Source organism: Theileria equi (assembly GCF_000342415.1).
Source record: "Theileria equi strain WA chromosome 4 map unlocalized gcontig_1105316255041, whole genome shotgun sequence".
Taxonomy (NCBI): domain Eukaryota; phylum Apicomplexa; class Aconoidasida; order Piroplasmida; family Theileriidae; genus Theileria; species Theileria equi.
In genome coordinates, this window is record NW_004668225.1 from 843,408 (window position 1) to 866,353 (window position 22,946).

Genomic DNA, 22,946 nt, shown 5'->3' on the forward strand with positions numbered 1-22,946 from the left:
TATGGATGAGCCAAGGACTCTAGTGCCTCCAGCTGTGGCTTTGCTCTCATGCCAGTGACCTCAATTTGCTCTCCAAAGTCAATGTGCGCCATAAATGGTCTATGGAATGTCTAGAGTTGTGGCTGGAATTGGTATGATTCGCAAGGGTTGTCTCTTGTTCTGAATGCTGACCATTCTGCTCACACCAGTTGAGATGTGGTAGAGTGGGATGAGAATTCTAGCAGTACTGTGGACGGTGTCTCTGGCGGGACTCTGCCGCTGTGGAGAGCTCGGTAATCTCCGTAAAGAGACTGGAGATGTCGTCTTTGACCTCTCTTCTCCGGATCCTTCCTTGGCTAGAGACTATGAAAGTACTGTGGATGGAGTAACCTATTACTCCTACTTTCCCAAGGGACAATTCTTCAGCAAGGTAGTAGATGGTGGAGTCACTCTCTGGGAAGCTGAAGGAGAAGAGAGATGTGATGTACTATTCTCGAATGTCGGTGATAGAACAAGAGTCATTCTCCATGTATGGGTTAAGGGTCTTCCATCCAAGATGTTGTACTATGAGAAACTAGACGGGGAATGGAAGCTGGTAACTATAAGAGTTAAAGGCGTTCCAGAATCAGAGGAACCAGTCTCTCCAAAGGAGCATGCAGCTGAGCTTGACTTTGCTAGCCTCGGATGCCCATTGGGAGGATTCTCAGGTTCAGAAGCTAAGCCAAAGGTCACTCTTCCTCCCACAGAATCTAACAATAATGGTGAAGATGCGAGTGAAAACAAGGTGGAAGGAGGTGCTCCAGACGATGAGGAAGAGTCCGGTGAATCGCAACCTAAGGAAGTGGATAAAGAGGAGCCTGACCAGCAGTCGAATGAGTATGCAGCTGGACCAGTTGCGGATCCTCAAGAATCTGGAGATATCCCACCTGAAAGTCCTGCAAATGACTCTTCATGTCAACCACAAACTGAAGATACTGAACAGACTGCCGTTTCTTCAAGTGACCCCGTAGATCAGCAACCTATAGAGGTGAGTGAGCTTCAGGAGTCTGAGCCTTTACAGTCTACTGAATCTTCTCAAGAAGTAGCATATCCATCAACTCAACAGGTGGAAGGATTCGAGGTACCAGAAGATTCCAAAGATGACAACCCAGAGGTTACTCCTCAAGATCATTCTGAAGAGGCTCCTGTTGATCCTGGTGCTTGTGATAAAGCTGAAGAAACTACTCCTGCCGAAAATTCTGCTACTCTTACTGTTGCTCCTATTCTTACTGAACCTGAAAAGCCAGCAAGTTCATTGGCTTCCAAGGTAGACTTTACTCTCTTTAATGTCCTGTGCTCTGTTGAGGACCATGTCAAGGTTCTCAAACTAACGGCCAAGGAGAACCAGAATCCTAAAAAGCTCAAATTCGACAGAGAATTGGTCTGGGAAGATAAGAAAAAGTCATGCCTCTCAGCTGTCTTGTATCTGGATGGAGAGAAGCCTACTCTGGCTGTCATAAAGGCAGTCAAAGGAGGTAAAGAATCCACGGTTTACAGATACCATAATGGTAAAAAATGGAAGAAGGGTAGAGAAGGTACCCATAAAACTAGACTCAAGGAACTGCAAGATGCCGCTAGACCAAAACAACCTCCAAAAGTATCAAAACCTCTCGATCCACCGGGTCCACTAGTCCTTGACCTTTCGGTGGAGTCTGCTAATGATGATAAGGTTACCCTCTACAAGAATGATAATGGTGAACTAAAGTACAGAGCATTTACACCAGACAATGGAAACTACTTTGAAAAGATTTTACATTATGGAGTTGTAATTTGGGAAGCTGAATCTGGTCAACGTGGAACCTTTGCATCTTTTCATTCTAAGGAAGATGCTATGCTTATTCGTATGTATGTTCAAACAGGTGGACACGTTGAAAGGAAGTACTTTGAAAAGAATGCTAGTGGTGGATGGACTTCAATGACTGAGGAAGTCTATGATCAGAAGCTCCAGGATCTCAAGAGTGGAGCGACTAATCAGTCTTCCTTACAAGGCTCTGCTACTCTTCGGACTGATAATCCTACTGTAGTACCTTCCAGTGATGAGTTTTCAGAAGCTCAAATGGTTAAACAAGGTGGTACTACTCCCATTACTCTAGATCTTGCCAATCCCGATAAGTCAAAGTTCGTCATACGGGATGGGAAATTAGGAACACTTTATCTCCACAAATCTGGTAAAGAAATAAATGAGCTTGTTTACGGTAGAAGGAGAATATGGAAAGCTAAAGATGGACAAGGGTGTAAATGGGTTGAAGTAGCTATTGATAGTAAGGGAAATGGATTAGCATATCCTTATCTAAAAAGCCAGAAATATGTAACACGTACCTTTCAAGCAGTTGTAAAGAAGACTGAAGATAATTCCACATCGAATCCGTCAGGTGATAGTCCAGCTCCTAAAGAATCTGCTAATCCCTCTACTACTCCCTCTCAATAGTGACTCATGACTCCTTACTTTCTATGATATAATGCAGTATGTTCTCCCTACCCTTGGTAGGTAGTAGACACTCCCTCCTCTAGACTATTCTCTTGTTGGTATACTGTATATACTCGCCACCATGCATTCACTCACCCATTTTGCTCTACATTAACATTTAGCCTGACGGGTACGACCCTGGTTCGACGATTATAGTCGATGGATTTCCATCGAGTTTCTCGGTCAACGACTGCAAGAACTTTCTCTCGTGGTTTGGTCCGATTATCTACATTGACAAGCTCACGCACCCAGACGGTGCCTTTTGTTATGTCGTCGTATTTGCGTCCCCGGTGCACGCGGAGCAGATGCTAAAGCTCAAGACTATCGCCATTGATTCGGGAAATACAAAGATTACTGTGCAGACACCTCAGGAAATGGAGTCTATATGGAATACTGTCGGAGATATGTTCAATAATGCAGGATCGGTAAGTTTAATGTGAGCTATGGAATAGCGAACATTGAATGGACGACCAAAGGGAGTCCATGCAGGAGTATCCTACGGAGTAGGTGCGACTGCTAGATCTTGAGCAAAGCGAAAGACTGTCTGACTGGAGGGAGGACTGTAGCGAGTATACGCAGTATAGGAGCTGTAAAGGCGACCGTAATGCGTAGCATGAAGGAAGCCTGAGGATGTATTGTAAGTTACCTATCGGTGGATGAATGGGTAGGTACTAGTAGATTCTTGGTATCTCCATACTTCATCGGGAGATACAGTCATCCTGCCATATCTCTAGAGATACCCAGGCTCCTATACTGCGTATAATCGCTGTGCTTCCTCTGGCTAAAGCCTGTGGTCGGATAGCTCACTTTGTTCGCTTGAGCTCACTACTCTGTAGCTCGCATCCCTCATTCTTCGGGACATGCTCATCCACCTTACGGTGAACTCGCCATTACTACGTTCGTATAACACACATCCATTTAGGCTCCAATACTTCAATTAGCTCAAGACGGTTTGAGCAATGCCTTAAATGGCCTGGGTCTCAATTGGGGTGGTTACTTGACCAACTAGAGCGCTTGTGACTGTGAGTGATCATTGACACTCCTTGAACTTTTGGCCAAGAGTACCGAGTGTATATTTGGAGTTACGCCTGCTTGACTGAGAGTTACAGTGTCGAGAAACTTGGAGAGCTCCTCGTCCCCCTTGATGGCGAGCAAAAGCTCCCGGGGTGAGATCCTGCTCCTCTTACGATCCCTGGCTGCGTTTCCTGCGAGTTCCAGGACCTCCGCGCAGAGGTACTCGAGCACAGCCGCGAGGTAGACGGGGGCACCCGCTCCGATCCTCTTTGCGTATTTTCCATTCTTGAGTTGCCTGCTGATTCTGCCGACAGAAAATTGGAGGCCGGCCTTTGTCGACTTGGCCACGCGCTTCGTCTGCTTCCTGCCCTGATTGCTTATCGTCGTCATTTTGTTTGTGGCGTCTACACACACCCTACATGAGCACCGCCCGGTGGAGGAGTGGACTTGCCGTAGGTTCATGCTGCCGCCGCGTTTCCTACGCAATGATTTTTACATAAGTGATGACTCGCAACGAGACGTGACTGTACAGAGCATGGGCCAAAACTAGCATGAGCGGATCGACGAGTACAGGGGCCATACCTGCGGCAAGTGGATGGATGAGCGCAATGGTGACTATTTTGGTGTATGGATGCAGATAAAGAGAGTAGCGAGATCTGTAGGCGAGCCAAGCGAGCGAGGAGCTGCTACGAGACACTCAGTAGTGAGCTGTCTAGTGCGCGTTTGGAGTATGTAATCAGTAGAAGGTTCTACGAATGCTAGTATTGCTGTGAATGAGTATCTTTAAGATAAGGCTGAATAGGATTGAGATACTCACCTCGACACATTTGACTCGATGGTGGTCTCTACGCTGTACAAGAGGGAGATTGCTGACTCAGCATGGTACCCTTGAATCAGTAGTGTACAGAGGCTTCTTTCAGTCGTACCTTCACAGTGATAATCCTACTCTTCCTTAGGCTCACTCTGTTCGCCAAAGCTCACTGCGTTCGCATTATGCCACGCATTACGGTCGCCTTTACAGCTCCTAATACCGTGAAAAGATGGAGAAAACATTAAAGCAAAACATGTCGGTTTACGAAGTAAACTTTTGTGACTGTGGCGAGCTTCCGGCCTGCAAATACGAGGAGCATTATTCCAATGGCTACGGCAGATGTTATTCCAAAAATAGCGCTGCTGGAGTACGAGACTCCTCTCTGCTTGTAATTCTCATAGTCCTCATCTTCTTCCTCCGGTCCATTTTCAGAATCGTCCAAAGGCGACGGGTTGTACTCGTCAAGCTTCCCCTGTTTGACTTCATTCTTGAGACTTCCAATGCGTATGTTGTTCTTGTTACACCGAACGTGTCTGAGGAAGCTCTCTGTGGCTGTGTGGTCTTCCAGACCATCGTCTCTGATTGATACTTTAACCTCCAGTTTGTAGCCCACCCATTTGTCGTTTTCATCCTTGGAATAGTAGTAGATTATCTTGGAGGAGCCCCTCACCAACTTGTACGTGCAGATCATTTCAATGAGGACTGGAGTCTTGTAGTCTTTGCCATCATAGTAAACAGCAAATCTCCCAAAGACTGTGTTAGTAGGAGGAAGTTTATTCCCGGTGAGCTCATTTCCATCCCTTATTCTAATCCTCTTGACCGTAAAACTGGGGAAAGTGTCTGCATGCAGAACGAGACTATAACCAGCAGGTGATGCGTCCTTTCTGTAGTGGACAGTGGCTCTGTTGGAGGCATACAGGCCTTCAGGTGAGTATACCTTGGTGAAATTTATGGTGAGGTTCTTGGTGATGTCTACGAGTTGCCTCTGAATATCACGAGACAACTCTTCAACCTTCAGTCTGCCGTACCGAGATATATTTTCCAGCACTTCCCAGAAGTCATTACGCCTATACGAATCCACGTTTCCACAAATTCTACGGCTTTCCCAGACGTTTCTAGCTCCGTTTCTTGACAGAAGATACTTTTCAGACAAACGGGTGATACTCCCCTTGTAGTCTAGACTCATCGTTAAAACGATGACTAGTGGATTCTCGTAGGTGAAATCGTTAGTTCCATAGTAGACTTTGAATGTCTCAATAGTCTCCCTTGTAAAACCACCGTCGACTGTAATTTCGTGGCCATCTGGACCTGTGATGCTTTTGACCCAAAAGTTTCTTGGCCGCGGTCTGTGTGCAACAGAGACGAACCCTTTGGTTCCCTGGTCTTGTTTTATAAGTGAAATTGTTGTGTTCATGTACTTGTAGGCCGATGTTTTGGCTGTATGTTCTCCAGGAGGTTTTTGGCGGAGGTCAAAGATGAGATCAGCTCCTCTCAAAAGTTTGTTTCTGAGGCCCTCAGAAAGTGCATCGTAGTAAAAGTTCCTTCCTTTTATCCTGTTCATGATTTCTTTGAGTTCCGTTGCCTCAAGTGACCTGCTATAAACCGTAACAAAGTCCTCAAAGACCGCAGTATCATCAATCGGCTTATCCACCTTTTTGTTCACATAGTAGGTGCATCTATCGTTAACCTCAATTTGGACGACTAATAGGATCTTTTCAGATGAAAAGTAAGTGATTATTCTCTTTGCATCCTTTTTGGATTCTGGGATTATAAAATCAAGTGGAACGTCATTGTAGAGGAGTTGTGACGCAGTGAAAGACTCTCCATTATGGTATTCATATTTGATGTATGGAGATAATGATCTATCTACTTTTGTGGTCCCCCTTATACCTCTTTCCTGAGGCTTATTCCACTTTTCATTTCCAATGTCTAATTTTAGTGTATACATTCTCTCCTCGTTTCTACAAAACTTGCGCGCTCTATTTCATAATAAATGGTTTAAAGATGTATAAATAGTCTGCTAAAGAAGGTCAAAGTTCAAGGACCCTCTCTGTAACTCGTCTGGTTATGCATGCCAGCTCCCGTTTGCTGGTTATTTTTCCCCACTCTGCAGAGCCCTTGATCGCTCACCAAGCATTTTAACGAGATGTTTATGTATGTTAGGGTTAGAATATGCGGTGTGATATGGATATTTTGGGATTTAAGGTGCGAAATTGGCGATATAGCCATTAGAAATGTTTCTCACTGGTTTACAGAGTTTTTCTATGTACAGACCATGCATAGTTTATAATTTAATGTCCATCATACATTTAAATGCTAGGGGAATTTTGTAAGTTCTAGAGAGCAAAGGTAGGAGAATATGGCATATTTCGGTCCCGGTAATGTAAGCTCTATTTTGGGTCAGTATAGACAGTCCTCGGATTAATTCTCGCATTTACTATGCATTATATGGTAGTTATACATTATGTAAATGTTTTTATGTGCGCGTATATGTGATAGTAAGAAAGTTGTGACAATGGAAACCCCTGCATGCAGTTTTGCGTTTCAGGGGGTACAGAGTTTATAGCCCAATCTAATTCCGCCATGCAGAACATCCTTGTGATTCCTCCATAATTTGAATTTTCCAGCCCATAATCACCTGCCCAAGCCAAGTTATGCGAGAAAATGGAAGGTCACCTGGGGTATCTCATGTTAGACAAGGCAGACTTTATTTTAGCACTCAAGGCTGTAGTAGGTAAAAGCTGACATCTTATAGACTATATGGAGAATGTCCCTTGAAATGGAAGACAGTGTGACAATGGATATGACTGCAGGGTCTGTTACAAGTCATGGTGAATACACGAGCGATGTTACGCAATACAGCAATGTTGACGAGGCAATGAATGCAGACGAGGATCAATATCGTGCTATACAGGTTGAAAACGAGGAAACGGATCATGGAGAAGTGGATGGAACGGGTGAAGGAGCAGTAACTCATGGTGAAGTCGTGACACAGGGCCTGCATCGAATTAAACGGTCCGACAGGCATCTTATGCAAACTCCACCTCCTCCTGAAGACTCTGAAGATGGGGAAGAAGAGGACGACGAAGATGAAGAGGATGATAAACCTGCTACTCCTCCACCTCCCCAAAATAACCGAAAAACACCTCCCGTAGCTGCCAATCATAGTCCACAAAGACAGTCGAGCAGCGGCACAACTACCGCAGGAAAGGGGTCTTCACAACTGCGTACCTCGAAAAGAAACGTTGCAGAAGAGATTTTTGGTGCATTAGGGGCGATAGTTGGCGTCATTCTCGGCTTCCTCGTGCTCATTGAACTCATGCGAATCATCAGGAATCCGAAAAAGAGTTGCATTCTGACCCTCATCTCCAAGATACGGGGACGTCCACTGTTTGAGTGACGCTCTTAACTGCTACTCTCTCCTTACATGTAATGAGCATTTGTCATCCAAAGGGGAGCTCCGTGTGTCACCTAAATGGCTACACTTTGGCCTGTAGATCGTCTTATAGCTTCCTTCCATAGTCTAGATCAGCATTCCATCTACAGAGATTGCTGAACAGCCAAAAATGGTCATCCTAGACACGTTTTCGGTAGAAAAGGCCTGAAAAGCCCAAAAATACCACAACAGCGTCCACACAGGGGGAACATGGAATCTGCAAATTGGTGCAATGAAATAGTTTTACGGAATATGCCAGAGAACTCAGTCTTTCACAAGGACGAATGTGTATAGACTGAACCACGGAATCATCTCGTCACTTTTTTCTTCGCTAGCCCTCTTCCAGGTACCTCTCTTGTTCAGAGGCTTTATATGTCATTGATATAAAAATGTCGATTGTCAGTTGCGGCAATGGTTACTGGATAAAAGAAATCGTCTACTTCCTGGTCGTTTAGACACCCCAGAAGTCCTCGGATTTGTTAATTTTTGTTTATGGCAGAAACTCGGCCAATCTCGTATCATGAGGTTAATTTCACTTTTATTTCTCACATATAGCCTTGTGGATGTCATTGGGAACGAAGTAGAGGCCAGAACAGAGAGTTCTAAGCCGCCCCTCAGGAAGGATGCCGATCAAGATAAAATGGGCTTTAAACTGGCGGATTTAGAAACCGCCAGAGATATTTCAGAGTTTGTGGCTCCAGAGAAGCCACCAAAGTACTTTGGAATCGATATAGACGGGACAATGTACGCGGAAGGCCAAGAAGAACGAGAGAAGAATATCAAGACATTCGCACAGGTCATGGAAAAGGGCCACACACCCTTCTTTTGTACAGGTAAGAATGTGATGTGTACGAGTGAAGCGAGTATAATGCCGTCGATGGCATAAGCCAGGTCCCGAAGAATGAGGGACTAGCCGACTAACAGGAGCCTAAGGAAGAGTAGGATTAAGGTCATTACTGGAGTGCAACGGAAGGAAGAATGACCTACCGACGTCAGAGACTAGGTAGTTTAGCGACCAGCGGGAGCTTAAAGAAGAGTAATGAAGACTCTGAGCCTAGTGAGTAGAGGATAAGTTGCGAGTATACGGAGTATAGGAGCCTGTCATGGGTGCCGAGTCTAATATGGACTCGGTGGAAGTTGGTGATTGGATAGACGAACTAATTTCTACTGACGTGAGTGTTGACTGTAGCACTGAGGACTCTATTGATAGCTGTTCATCTTGTTCTGTGGATAGTATCTCTGACGGTGAGCTACTTATGAGGGAGGACGAATGTATGGATGAGTAGGGAGTAAAGTACTACTATGCTCCCTTTGGTCGCATTGAGACTACTCATGGATCTCAGAGTTTTGAAAGGCCATACTCTATCTGAACATGGAGGATGAATAGGTGCCTGGAAAATCAACCGCTTGATCCTCTTAGACCTTAACTTAGAATGTCTGCTCAATATGGAGTCACCATTGATATAAGTCAGAATACTGATTATGGATATGCTACTAAGACATATGGTACTCTGGGAAAAGAAGTTTATTTGGAAAAGTCCGAAGATCCTCAAGGTTCCGGTTTCTGGAAGTTCATTCATATAAAGAACAATCCTGGAGGTAAGTCTTTTGAGGTGGAGAAAGTAATATTTGGAGACAATAGTAAGGATATTACGAGAGAGATAGGGATTAGTCCGAATGATAAAATTACGCAGCTATCAGTGTGGTACTGGCAAGGGGATAATAGAATGGAGCAACCCCTTCTTATAAAAATCTTAAAGGAAGATGGAAAGTATACATACACATCTAACAAGGGAGGTGGTGGTAATAACTTAACTTGGCAACAACTTCCTAGAAGAGATAATGAGAGTTATCCACTCCAACCTGAGAAACTTGAAAAGGAACTTGATGACCTCAACTGTTACAACAACACTGTGGTAAGCATGGATCTATCACATACCAGAAAGTCTGGGAATTATTGTTGCACCTACCATGAGGGTCCTAATGCTGGCAATGCTGATAAAAAGGTCTCCGTTACTCCTGTACCGGTTTCCTGTAATCATCCTGGTCATATCTCAATTCCCATTATAGCATATAGACACTCCATTAATCCCACTAGAGTTGGACTTGCCAAGATTAAGTACTATATTAGTAATTCAAATGGTAGAGAGATAAAATCTCATTCATTAACATTCCCCACCCAGGAACTAGTTTGCGTATACGTATTCTACTGTGAAGAGAAGAACCCGGTTCTTATATATCTAGAGTCTACTGGAGAAAACGATGCTACTGGATGGTATAAAAGGAATGGTAGTAATGGCAACGAAAAGTGGCAGAAAGTTCCTAATGGACTTGAAGGTCTAACTCCCGAAACAATTAACGATTGCGATAACTGGAGTAAGCTTAAAAAAGAACTAATGAAAGCCAAATGTGGCAATCCATTTTGTACTGCTTATAGGCCCATATCCGGAGTAGGTGGTTATACTACCAAACAATTATCTGGAGAATCGGGATCTACTGTTCCTCCAGTACTAGTTGGTTATAGGGATAGTGCTACTCTTGCTAGTCAAGAAGGTGCTTTTGATCCTCAATCCCTACCTGGAGAATCTGGCTCTGTTTCTGAAGTTCCTCCTGACAACTCTTCTATTTGGGTTAAGGTTGGATCTGGAGCCGGTGGTACTCTTACTACTGTCGGTGGAGCGGCTGGTGCAGGATACTGGGTCTATACTAAGTATTTCCTTGGCGCTTTGGTACGCTTAATATAATGATAGAAGTCGATAGGTACGTCAAATATGATGAGTATTACGGGTCTGAGGTTATAAGAAATACCGAAAGAATGACTAGTACCAGATATGGCTCCTACAGAACATATATAAAACTGTATACTCCATGGAGATACTCCTGGACTAGTCCGTCTACTCCTGACAAATCTTTCAAGATTTATTTTGAGATTGCTATCTTGTTGATGTGAATGGATACTGAGAAAGACTCTAAGGAAGCTACTACTTATTTTGCAAACCATTATACTTTCAAGACACACATGGAAGTATTGCGCTCCACTCTTTACATTCCAAAACCAATTCCCTGACCATTCACTCCGCTACGCTCATCTATATTCATACCCATCAACCTCTTACAAACATTGACACTAATTTACAGGTCGCTCGTATAGGTCCTCCATGAGTATATTTGGAGGTGATCTTGAAAATAATACCACTTACAAGGGCTATCCTGGAGTGTACAATAATGGATCGTCCGTTTATGACAAGGACGGAAACATCGTCTTCTCGCGTACATTTCAACGGGATTTCCTAGAGGCATTCATAGCCTTTTTAGAGAAGAAGGGAATACAAAACAAATGTATATTTTACACCGAAACAAACGACTTTTCAATCGGTGAATTTGATCCGAAATGGAAGGCAACCTTGGACAGTAGAAAGATTCCATATCCAGAGCCAAAGACTGCACAAGAGATTTTAAACATGAAAGTTATATACCTATCGGTCGATTGTGACCATTATGACCTTGGAAATTTCAAGGAAAATGTAGATTACCTCAAAAAAATCTCCAGTTCTGGACTCTATAACGTTACTCCCGGGAATGTAAACAAAGCTCTCGGTCTCACAAAATTACTTGAGCACGTTGGTGCAAATGTAGAAGACCTAGGATACATTGGTAATGCCGAAAATGACATTGAAGCCATGGAGTTGTCTCCTTTATCCTTTGCGGTAGCAAATGCCAAGGATGATGTAAAGGAACACGCCAAGTGGATCCTAGATATAACATGTAACGAAGCCGGTGTTGCAAAGGCACTCGCACTCGTCTATGGGTTACAAATCCCATGATTCACACACAAATGCAGTTTTAACTTTTTCACTGGGTAAACTGTTCCAAAAATGATGCTTGTATGATTCAAGGTTAGTTATGTCTATTTGGCATGTACTGGTAAATCTCACAATAAACAGTAGAGGAGACTATAGTACAGACAATGACCCAACAAGAACAGAAAGGACTAACATGAAACAAAAACAAACCAACAAATTAAGACCAACTACTCAGTACCCAAGCCAGTATCTAGAGTACCTCCATAGAGTCTCATATCTGTCGAACCCAAGGGTCTCCTTTATAGCGATTATACAGTTTCCACCCAGCGAGACCAGCTGCACCGGATCCACCAAAAACAGAAGGTATGATATATCCAACAAGGACACCGCCAGTAGTAGCAACAAGAGATTCAGGTTTTTTAGGAGCAGTACCAGCTTTAGGAGCAGAAACTTGACCAGGTTGAGCTTCTTTATCAGCGGGATTAGCAGAAGGAGTAGTTTGTTGAGTAGGAGTAGCAGTGTCAGCTCCAGAAGTAGCAAGAGTTTCGGCACGTCCTTGATCAGTAGCAAGTTCTTTAGGAGGTTCTTCGGGATGAGAACCTTGGTTAGATGAGCTAGAAGTTTGAGGATTTTCAGTAGATTTAGCAACACCAGCAACTTCAACCTTTTCAGCTGGTTTACCAGGGTCACCTTTTTCACTATCACTAGTACCAGCTCCTCCTTGAGCAGTAGAGTCTGATCCTCTACCTCCAGATTCAGCATGAGGAACTTCACCAGTAGTACCTCCATCAGCTCCTCTATCACCATCTCCAGAAAGAGCAGGACTTTGCCCTCCCACACTTCCAGATGGAGTATTTTGGACAGATGGGATAGTATCAAGTTGAGGATCAGGAGATGCAGACTCATGATTAGCTTTACTAGAATCCTGAGATTTTATTATTTGACTAGGGAGCAGACTTCCAGACAATCTTTTAGTTAAAGAATTCCAGTGTGGTAACCAATCATAGTTGTTACTTATTGTACTACTAGTCTGAAACTTTCCACCAGGGACATCTTTAGTATCTATATCTTCATGAGCATGAGATTGGTTATCAGATGACTCAGGAGATTGTTCATGTTGACCGGTATGAATATCAGTAGTAGGAAGAGCATCAATAACCTCTTTAGCCAGTCCAAGAGTTGTCCTTAAGGTCTCTGTACCAACTGCACTGGCCACAACTGATCCCATTATTCCAAGGTTTACTAATGTTTTTAGATATCCTTCACCAAGGTATCCTCCAGACTTATCGTCATTAACAGCATGAGGTTCATGTACAGTAGCACTGGGTCCGCCAACACTTTCCGGAAGTGAGGATTTAGTAAATTCAGGACACTGTCCATATTTACATCCGAACGAACTTAGTTCCTTCACAAGTGCTTTAAATCTCTCGTCACTACAGTTTTTTATATCATCTGGGCTTTTACCGGAAAGCTCATTAGTGACTTTAATCCATGGAACATCGTCACCATTAAGAGTATCTTTCTTGTACCAACCCTTAGCATCCTTTTTACCATTATAGTCCAAATAAATTAGAACTGGATCCTTATCTTTGCAATAGAATACAGAGACGGTAAGTGGACCATCTATGGGAAATGGATATTCACTTAAAGTTACTCTCTTCCTATCAGTATTGTTGGCACCATTTAAGTAGTACTTAATCTTTGCAAGTCTAACTTTATCAACATTACTAACATCATGTTTGAAGTAGGGAACGGGAATCGGGTGGTGATTATTTTGTGTACAATAAACTCGTTGTTCCTTAACGGATACCCTCTTAGAACTAGGACCATTATGATAAAGACAACAATATCTATTATCATTTTCACTACTGGAATATTTCTTAGAAAGTCCTTCAGATTTCTTGTGAGACAGATCTAAGGTTACAGCGTCATTATGTTTACAGTTTAGGTCATCTAGTTCCTTCTCGAGGGACTCACCTTGAAATTGACTTTTTTCCTCAGAACGATCTCTGGTATGTTTAACCCAATTGTTATCTCCAAGGTTTTTAATATGTATGTATTCTCCGTTTTCTATCATAACTTCTATAAGAAGGGGATTCAACATTCCGTTGTGTCTCCAGTACCATACCGATAGATACTCAATCTTGTTGTCCAAAATCGGTAATTTAGAAGTATCTATAATTTTGTTATCATACTCCACTTTATCAACTTTAAACGACTTTTCACCATTCTTGGTATGTGTAAACTTCCAGAAGCCAGAACCTTTGGGATCCTCAGACTTTTCCAACTTAACAACTTGTCCATCTGGAAGAATGTATGTTCCACTATCTCCACCGCTTGGTTTTTTCTTAACGTTAATGGTTATTCCATTCGGAGGACTTTTTAGAGCTGAAAGTGTGGGAATCTCCAATTTATCTTCGTTGCTTACTTCGTAATATTCCTCATCTCCAAAATCTAGTTCATCACCTCCAATATCATTTTTCAGCCTAACATCAATAGTTTCATTATCCAAAGTGAGTGCTGTTCCTAGTCTAGGATTTATATACTGTGGACTAGGAAGGTGAGGTTGATTACATACACGCGTAGTATCCTTAATGGACTCTAGAAGATTTTTTAACGCCGTTATATCATCAGCTTTCCCTTTAAAGTCTCTAGTGACATCTCTCCAGCTATCGTTAGATATTCTTTCAAGCCATTTCTCTTCTTTTCTAGGTCCTACCATATGTTCAATACGTATCACAATAGGGACTCTTTCGTTACATGTTGGAAAAAATACTGTTAACTTTTCTACATCATACAGATTTAGACCTAGATTACCAATATCTTGTTTCGTAGTATCGTTGTATATCGAAGATATCATGAATCTATCCTGACCATTAATTGCAGAAGTGTGTTCGTAAATTATATAGTTAGGAATTTCACTATTGACTCTCTTAGAGTATATCCTTTTGTTCAAGCATTTATTATGGCAGTACTTAACATCCTTCTTGGATATATCAATGTTCACAGCGCGGTTAATTGTGCAGCTTACTTTATCTAACCTGTTAATGAATTGTGGAGTAGCATCTAATTTTGGGGATTCAGAATAAAAGGCTTCTGAGTCCTTTTCGTTTATAGGTTCCCATACAGTGCCTGTATGAGTTAATCTCTCAAACCAGGTAGAATATCTTCCATTGTTATGCCTAAACTCAACCATAAGAGGTTCGGATGGTCCTCTACCCCAATAATATAATTTTATTTGCGATACAGGTGTATTTGGTGGAATAACGGTGGTATCTTCGGTCTTGTATGTAGCTCTAGAAATTTTGACATTATGTTTATTAATCTTGTAGTATTCTATCAAATACTTATCATCTTTTCCAATTTGTCTGGAACCATTACTAGATATTACCTGTGCCTTTGTATTTAAACAATTAGAGTTGCTCGCAGAAAATAATAATGGGTCTTGAATGTCGAACGGTATGGTGTTATTAAGTTTACAGTTTTGGTGATCTAGCGCCTGTTGTTCGCTCATACGTTCAACAGGTTCCAACATCCAATATTGACTATTCGTACTCCTTTTCCCGTAGTACTTGGTTTTGGGGTGACCATTCTCGGTGGTAACTCCAATTAGGATAGGATTAGTTGGAGCTCCATCCCAAAAGTATACAGCTACATTTTCGGCATTGGGGATCTTTTTACCTCCTATTCTATCTCTACCTTGTGTATAATAGTCTAAAACAAAGGGAATTTTAGTGGAAGTATGAGTATTCTTAAAAAATCTATATTTTGGATCTCTCTCCGTCTTTGTAACAATAATAGATGCATTCCTATCTTTGTATATTTTATTACGTTCCCCCCGAGTTGGAATTTCATTAATATCGAGTTTAACACCGGAGCTATAACTGTGCACAGTATTAAGACATTCACTTATTCCTAAACTTGCTTTAAGTTTGTTAAAAAGCGTTATAATTTCATTATTGGCCTTTTCAGGAGTCTTATTAGAGAACTCTACACAATTTTCCCATATATCTCTATTAGTTCTTTTAAACCACTTGTTGTCACCATTTGATTTTGCATATACTAGAAACGGATTAGAGATGTCACAAGGAGACATATAGTAAATGAGGTTTTTAACTTCTCTTAGAGGAAGGGCATCCACTGGGAAACTCTGCTCAATACCACCACAAAAAAACTTAGATACTACGAATGGCTCATTTCTGGAGTCATCACTTGGAGTGTACTCGTAAGAAGAAATAAGAGATGTTTCCAAGGTCCTGGTAAATACACTATCGATCCTATTTTTGTGTTTAATACTGTTGTAACTATGGCATTTAGTAACTCCAAATTTTATGTGAACCACTCCATTAATATTACAGTTGAGAATATCCAACCTTGTCTGGAGTTCGATCCCATACCTAAAGAGTGAAGTAGATTCTTGTCGACCCAATTGTCTCCATTTATCATTTTCCCCATCTAATTCTCTAATATTTTCGAACCAGAATGGAATATCACCATTATTTAATCCTATTTCTATTAATAGAGGGTTTTCACACTTCTTATCCTCTTCCCAGTAATAAGCTGATATATTTTTAATATTTGCTGGATCGTTAATTGGAATGGGAATATAGTATACCTCTCCATTACCTCTTCGTTTATAGGTTATTTTATTACCATTATGGGTGAGAATTGACTTTTCTGTTATTTCGCCATGTGTATATTTCGTATATCCGGTGGTACTCCCTGGAGAATTTTTCGGTTTAATTTCTCCAGTGACATGCTCACCACAAATAAGACACTTATACCTGTATTTTCCAATATAGTGTATATCTATTTGATGATATCCGTACAGCCTACATGCAACCTGAGTCAATGTTTCCCTCAATTCAGAATTTGATTTGTAATAATTTGTCTCACCAATTTTCCTCCATTTTTTATTAACATGATGCTCAGCATTTTCATACCAAAGTGTATTTCCTGCATTTGTTTCAACCTTTATGATAAGGGGTCTCTTAATACTAGTTCCTGGTTCATAATGTTTGTGATAATATGTTGTTACAGATTCCAGCTGGGTGAACGGAATGCCACTTGTTGTCTCAAGATTAATATTTCTCCAGTACAGTGCAAGCTTCTTATCCTTGGAAATATGGGTACAGCATCCATATTTACCTAGTTGAGCATCACTATCATTTCTTGTAGCTTTTACATCTTTGTCCTGGTTTACGTAGCACGTGCATGATCCATTACACTTCCTAGAAATATCAATTAGTGTAGTCATCCTCCATGTTCAGATAGAGTAGTCTTTCAAAACTCTGAGATCCATGAGTAGTCTCAATGCAGTACTGTCTAGTCATTCGTCCTCCCTCATAAGTAGCTCACCGTCAGAGAGACTATCCACAGAATGACAAGATGAACAACTATCAACACAGTCCTCAGTAGTACAGTCAACACTCACGCCAGTAGAAATCACTCAAGGTCTATCCAATCATCAACTTCCACCGAGTCCATAAACAGTAAAGAGCATGTAATGAAAACCATGTACACAAAACCTGTTACGATTTAGTCAACCATCCCTGCGGGATCCTAAAGAATGTGTAATATTTGAGATGAACTTACTGGAATCTTTATATTCTCTATTCTACTAGACAACCATTACAATCGTCTGGACTTTCTTTCCCTCGATCCATCTCTGCGTTTGGAGCCCTTGTCTGCTCCAGACTCTGGATGTCTAGAGTCTAAACAAGGTGTAGGATCTGCAACCTCTGCTGTGAGTTGAGAGATCTTTGAGAGCTCCTCATTCTCCAGTTTCAACAGACGGGCCTTCTCGAGAAGGCTCTTGCCAACAGCCCTAAAATGGATGAGTGTTTACGCTACAAAAGAATGTTGATGGTGGATGTCCTGTACCCTCCGGGTACCAGTATACTACAGTACCAGTTTCCAGAGATCAAGCATACTACAAGCGAGTGATTAGAAATGACATTATAGAAGACCATTTCCAGACAGTAACACCTACGGTTCCTACAGTGACTAAACCTCCAAAAACACCACCAGCTATTTCACTCGCATTGGATGGAAGATATTTAGTAATCAAGTCCTCCAGTATCTTAGGCAGTTCTGTCGTATCACTGGATCCCCCTTCTTGAGTATGTATTGGCGTCGATTCATTATTATTACCACCAGCAGGTCCTTGAGGTCCAGTTTTACCATCGTTACCAGCTCCATGTTCAGCCTCTCTTTTAGTGCTAGGAATACCACCCTGTTCTTGAAGTCCAGAGCCAACGTCTTGTTCTCCAGATGAATCTTCAACGTTTTTATTAGATTCTGCCTTTTTAACCTCAGCTTGGTCTTCATCACCTTTACCTTCTGAAACTTTTCCACCACCAACAGGAGGTTCAACCTTTTTAGGACCAGATACAGAAGCAGTATCGTGAGTACCTCCACCATGTCTACTACCAGCTTCAGTACCAGGGACTTGTTCTCTACCACTTACAGGAGATTGAGCGACTAGAGGAGGATTTTCTTTCTCTTGTTTGTCCACTTTTTTACTATCCTTGTATTGTTTGGATTCTTCTTTAACACCTTTATCGGAGCTTTGTCCTCTAGTATCTGGCGGAAGTTGACTATCTTGTTGAGAAAGTTTAATAGAGGTTCTTTCCCATCCAGTACCACTTCTATTGAAGTATTCATAGTTTACATCAGAACCAGATTTTTCAAATTCTAGTATTAGTGGAACTGGTAAGTAGGTATGCCCAGGATGGTAGAATACTGATAAGCTTTCCAGAAGTTCATGAGGAATGTCGACGTTGCTGAGTCTCTTTTTTCCATGAGTAATACTTCCAATCCTAAATCCATTGGGTTCTTCAGGTATGGTTTGGACATATTTTTCGGAATTGTCCACTTTACCATGTGGATTTACTTCAATTTTAACAGGGCATGTGGTTGATAGGCACTTATATTGCTTCCTTTGTAATATATCTATCTTATGAGCTTTATTCAGTGTACAATTCATGCCATCAAGAAAGCCTATAAGACCGTGTCTTAAAAAGGCAGTGGAGTCACGCCAAATTTTGTTGTCATTGGTGGCATAATATTTACCATTTCCTAGTTTAACAAGCAGGGGATTAGCGTAGACGAAATCCCATTCCCAAAAATAAACAGTTACATTTTTGTATTTTGAGATATCGGCATTTTCAAAGGTAAGGTCATCATCTTTATACTTTATGGCCCCAATTGTGTTAGCATTGTTTGGCTTGTGTTCACATTTTATATATCCTGGATATCTGCTCTTATTCTTAGTCTCAGTAACAATTACATCATCACTTGAGGAACCACCGTAGCTATATGTGTATTCAACTATCTCAGCTGGATTTAGTGGATGATGACTGTATCCAATGTCAATAGTAACACCCTTACCAAACATACTACATATTCACTCATTATTATCTCTCCATAGTCACTTTCGTGGTATCCTGCTCATTCCTCCATCCCTTCCCATTCTATAGACCCCTTTCTCTTCCTCTTCATGTTTCACCCTGTGTGAGAAGAGAGTTGGTATGGGTGGTATATTCCCTAGGGAGTAAGAGTCTATCTCTACTCAACATTATATTCCTGCCATTCACAAGATATCATGTAGTATTATGGAGTTCATAAGCCTAAATCAGAGGTACCCCCATTCGCATAAACACTACTGTCAAATGTCAACCTTGAAAGATTTATTAGGAGTAGATCAACCCTTGCAGAGAGTATCCATAGACGCTTAAATCTGCCTAATCCAAGAGCGAGCGATATTTATACATCCACCAAGCAAATGGTGAGAGAACCAGAAGATACAAGGACAGTTGTGATTACATAGAAGATGGTCTGAATGGGAGTATGGCCTTGATAATGATCTCCGGGACCAATAACTTGTTGAGAATCTTGATGTTCTTCAAGAGATGTGGTATGAGATTCGGGTTTTGGACATTCTTTCAAGCTGTCAGATTCGAACTATTCTAGAGTACTCTTGAGTCCTTTCCACTGAGAACGGTCAAAGTCTCCAAACTTCTCAGGTTTTACGTCTTGGAGAGTTTTAGTTGCCTCGGTACAGTAATCCTACTCTTCCACCTCTCAACTGGCATCGACGTCCGTGACACAGATAGGGAGTACCTGCACGTGCTCCAATGACATTCTACATACTATATAAACTGTAACCACGCGATCCTTGTCCATCAAAGGAAGAGAGAAGGGGCCAAAACCAACACATTAGTGGTCAGACATGTGCATGGCAGTTCCGCTGTATGGCCCCTGGGAGCTCGTTCAGGGCCACCTGGAGACCAAGGCAGCTGAAATGTGTAACGGAATGAAGATGGAACTGACGAAAATCGCCTCCATCTGGTGATAATTAACCCCATGAGTTGGCGCCAGGAAGAAGGACTTTGATGGCCAAAATTGCCAGTTTTGTCGATTCTTTTTTCATTCTAGACTTTAATTATGGGAGTGCTTTGATATTCGGTATGCCGAGTGCTCTGGAACGCCCCCGAAACTCCATCCTCTGGTCTTCCTCATCTCTTCTCGTCTCGACCAACCGTCGACCCGTAAATTCCGAGACTTGCGCTCTTTCACCGTAAGGTGGATGGGTTCCAAGAAACGAGGGACTAGAGCGACTGAAAGGAGCTCTGTGGCGATCTCTGGGAGTAATGCTCATTACGACTGGAGCTTAAGGAAGAGTATGAGGACTAGGATGGATCATTTAGACTTCATTTCCAGAAATGTTGATTATTGTGCATGGAAATTGTGAATGAGAGGGCTAGAATGGGTGGATGAGCTCGGGGTGGCCAGTTAGACAAGACTCTGTGGTGACGCTCCCTGGGCCAAAATCTCTCTAATTCCTGGTCTTTCTCCCTTCTTACACCACTTTTAGGCTTTAATGAGTGTTGTAGTGTGGAAATGATGTACACATTGGAGTGGAACCGCTCATTCCTCTCGGTAGAAGACCCGTGATTCTCGGAGCCATAAACTGCCTAAATAATGGTAGTTTTGCAAAATTCTTCATTAATTCCTACTTCTTAAACATTAATTGTATCAAAAAAAGCTGGTAATCTACCATTCTCGTGCCAGCCCTGGAGAGCACAAACTTTCCGCGGAGGAAGAGAGGATTTCGGCCGTAATGTGTGGGATCTCTCCCATTCTCCTACACACGCTTGTAAAATGTAGTGAAATCCAGTCGTAGTTCTGGTTGTTTGCCGGTATTACGTTGATTCCGTCTACATCTAACTTATTCTTTTCGTCACTACGTCTATTCGTGGTATTTCTACGATGATTTTCACATTCACGCCCTTGGCGATTCACAATAGTCTATAAACAATCGGATAACATAGAATGGGTTGGGTTGTACGGCCGCAGTTTATGGTCGGAATGGCTATTGCCTCTCTGGCTGCCCTGAGTTTCGGGTTCGCCACAGCGAATTTGAACATTTGCAAGGACTTTATAATCGTTGACATGGGTTGGTGTAAGGGTGAAGGCGTGATATATGACTGTCCAAGGTCCAGGATTCTCGCAGGTGTTGCCAACGGGTCGGTCTTTGCTGGAGCAGCTTTGGGGTCAATTATCATGAACTTTGTCTCTCACTACGGACGCAGAATAAACATTATCGCGATATCTTGGCTTTACATTCTTGGCTCTACCCTAGCTGCCACGGCTTTTCAGTTTACTACTCTCGTAATCGGTCGTCTGACATGTGGCATTGCCATTGGTTTGTCTGGCGTAGTTCCAATGTTTATTACTGAGATTTGTCCCTCAGAGTCTAGAGGGTTCTTTGGCATCTTTTACCCTGCATTCATTACGTTTGGGCAATTTGCATCCTGCGCATTTCAGCTCTTGCACGGACGTGTTGTCTGTGCCGACGGGGAGCCGCAAAACGTCTTCCACCTCCTCTTCCAGGATAAATTCTTGTGGCGTTTCTGCCAAATGTTCCCTGCGATATTCTCTGTCATTAGTCTCATCCTCCTCTACTTTTTCTTTACCACCGACACTCCGTACGAACTCGTTGAAAGGGGAAAGACTGAAGAGGCAAAGGCAGTCATTGAGAAGCTCCACGGTATGCTCAGAACAGATGAGATCTACGAAGAGATTGATAAGGATCAGGAGATCGCCAAGGCTACTCCAAACATTCCATTCATGCATGCAATTAATAACAAGACCTACAGGAGGGCCATCATTAATGGTATCATCCTTGCCATCTTTCAGCACCTTACTGGCATTGCAATTTTGACATCAAATACAGCAAAGATATTCCTACTCATGCTCGGTCGTACCTATACGGCTGTAGTCCTCTCTTGCAGCATTACACTCCTCAACGTTATAGTTACAATCGCTCTATTCCCCTTTATCGAAAAGTTTGGAAGAAAGACGTTTTTGGTGACTAGTATCTGCATCTTCACGACATTCTCTACCATTACAACCTTTTCAAAATTTATCGGAGGAGACGAGGACTGGGTTAAATGGGTCTCAGTGGGTGGAAGTGTCGGCTTTGTAATCGGTTTCTCCATGGGTATGGGAGGAGTTTTCTGGCTATATGTATCGGAAATGTATGGCTCAGAGTACAAGAATGGAGCTTATTCCATGACTGTGCTGGCCAACTGGACTACAGCCTCATTAGTTCTAACGGCATCTGAACCACTCTTGTCTTACTCTGAAAGTCTCGTGAACTTTATGATCTTTGCCTTCTCCGTCATGAACCTCTTTCACGTTGTCTTTTTCATCAAAGAGACCAAGGGAGTCCCACTGGGCAAAGCCTACAACTAGCTCTAGCAAATGTTAGCATGGAGTAGTTTTACAAGGATGAAGGTACTATTTAATTCCTCGGTAAATGCGGGGTCATAAAGGGATCGTGAGTACTGCTGTATTGGTTATTAAAATGTAAAGCGGATACACACTGCCGAGGTTTTGGTAGTGAAATAGCGGGAGCTATTCGACGTATTGAGTACGTCTTTATTCAACAATAAATTTTAATTTCTATGCATGTACATTTTATTCCCATAATTTTAGTACTTATAGTCTTGATAAAGACAGTTTTGCGACTAGCATTCTGAATTTCAAATCCACAAACTTTGTAACGGATGATGTATTTTGTTCCCCTAAATGAGAATGTCTAGGAGTTCAGAGGGGAATGGGTATTCTGTAGTCAACTTTACTGTATTGTATTAGTGAGAAGTTTATAAGGGCATACCACATGCGAAACCTTTCTTTATCCATCTCCAAATATCACACCCACAACATCCATTATTATTTTTCGCAGTGTTAGCCTCTTTTCTGGATTCCACAGCTCTTTTAGGGACATCAACTCCAGTCCCTTGCAGATTCTGTGACTTTGCTAGGCCATTTTTCTGGTAAGATAAATCATCCGATCGAGCTTCAGGACCATCTTCAGAAGTAGTAAGA

The 22,946-nt window shown here is 42.1% G+C and overlaps 9 protein-coding genes across 9 annotated transcripts; 5 read left to right on the forward strand and 4 right to left on the reverse strand.

The window, feature by feature from the left end:
* Positions 1-208: 208 nt before the first annotated feature.
* On the forward strand, positions 209-2,446 carry BEWA_048440 (signal peptide containing protein; the record flags this gene model as incomplete). The annotated part of the gene is made up of 1 exon (XM_004831772.1): positions 209-2,446. The coding sequence occupies one exon, from the start codon at positions 209-211 to the stop codon at positions 2,444-2,446; it is 2,238 nt and encodes a 745-aa protein (XP_004831829.1).
* A 38-nt stretch (positions 2,447-2,484) lies between these two features.
* BEWA_048450 (conserved hypothetical protein) lies at positions 2,485-2,925 on the forward strand (the record flags this gene model as incomplete). Its single annotated transcript, XM_004831773.1, has 2 exons — positions 2,485-2,502; positions 2,608-2,925. 2 exons carry the CDS (start codon positions 2,485-2,487, stop codon positions 2,923-2,925), a joined length of 336 nt encoding a protein of 111 aa, XP_004831830.1.
* A 476-nt stretch (positions 2,926-3,401) lies between these two features.
* BEWA_048460 (histone H2a, putative) lies at positions 3,402-3,898 on the reverse strand. The gene has a single exon (XM_004831774.1). The coding sequence runs from the start codon at positions 3,887-3,889 to the stop codon at positions 3,491-3,493; it is 399 nt and encodes a 132-aa protein (XP_004831831.1). The 5' UTR covers positions 3,890-3,898; the 3' UTR covers positions 3,402-3,490.
* A 653-nt stretch (positions 3,899-4,551) lies between these two features.
* BEWA_048470 (hypothetical protein) lies at positions 4,552-6,258 on the reverse strand (the record flags this gene model as incomplete). The annotated part of the gene is made up of 1 exon (XM_004831775.1): positions 4,552-6,258. One exon carries the CDS (start codon positions 6,256-6,258, stop codon positions 4,552-4,554), a length of 1,707 nt encoding a protein of 568 aa, XP_004831832.1.
* An 819-nt stretch (positions 6,259-7,077) lies between these two features.
* Positions 7,078-7,710, forward strand: BEWA_048480 (hypothetical protein; the record flags this gene model as incomplete). The annotated part of the gene is made up of 1 exon (XM_004831776.1): positions 7,078-7,710. One exon carries the CDS (start codon positions 7,078-7,080, stop codon positions 7,708-7,710), a length of 633 nt encoding a protein of 210 aa, XP_004831833.1.
* Positions 7,711-8,248: 538 nt separating this feature from the next.
* Positions 8,249-11,635, forward strand: BEWA_048490 (haloacid dehalogenase-like hydrolase family member protein). The gene is made up of 2 exons (XM_004831777.1): positions 8,249-8,579; positions 10,885-11,635. The coding sequence occupies exons 1-2, from the start codon at positions 8,267-8,269 to the stop codon at positions 11,568-11,570; spliced, it is 999 nt and encodes a 332-aa protein (XP_004831834.1). The 5' UTR covers positions 8,249-8,266; the 3' UTR covers positions 11,571-11,635.
* Positions 11,636-11,820: 185 nt separating this feature from the next.
* Positions 11,821-16,806, reverse strand: BEWA_048500 (hypothetical protein; the record flags this gene model as incomplete). Its single annotated transcript, XM_004831778.1, has 1 exon — positions 11,821-16,806. The coding sequence occupies one exon, from the start codon at positions 16,804-16,806 to the stop codon at positions 11,821-11,823; it is 4,986 nt and encodes a 1,661-aa protein (XP_004831835.1).
* Positions 16,807-17,481: 675 nt separating this feature from the next.
* On the reverse strand, positions 17,482-18,948 carry BEWA_048510 (hypothetical protein; the record flags this gene model as incomplete). Its single annotated transcript, XM_004831779.1, has 1 exon — positions 17,482-18,948. One exon carries the CDS (start codon positions 18,946-18,948, stop codon positions 17,482-17,484), a length of 1,467 nt encoding a protein of 488 aa, XP_004831836.1.
* Positions 18,949-20,885: 1,937 nt separating this feature from the next.
* Positions 20,886-22,310, forward strand: BEWA_048520 (hexose transporter, putative; the record flags this gene model as incomplete). The annotated part of the gene is made up of 1 exon (XM_004831780.1): positions 20,886-22,310. One exon carries the CDS (start codon positions 20,886-20,888, stop codon positions 22,308-22,310), a length of 1,425 nt encoding a protein of 474 aa, XP_004831837.1.
* Positions 22,311-22,946: the final 636 nt, after the last annotated feature.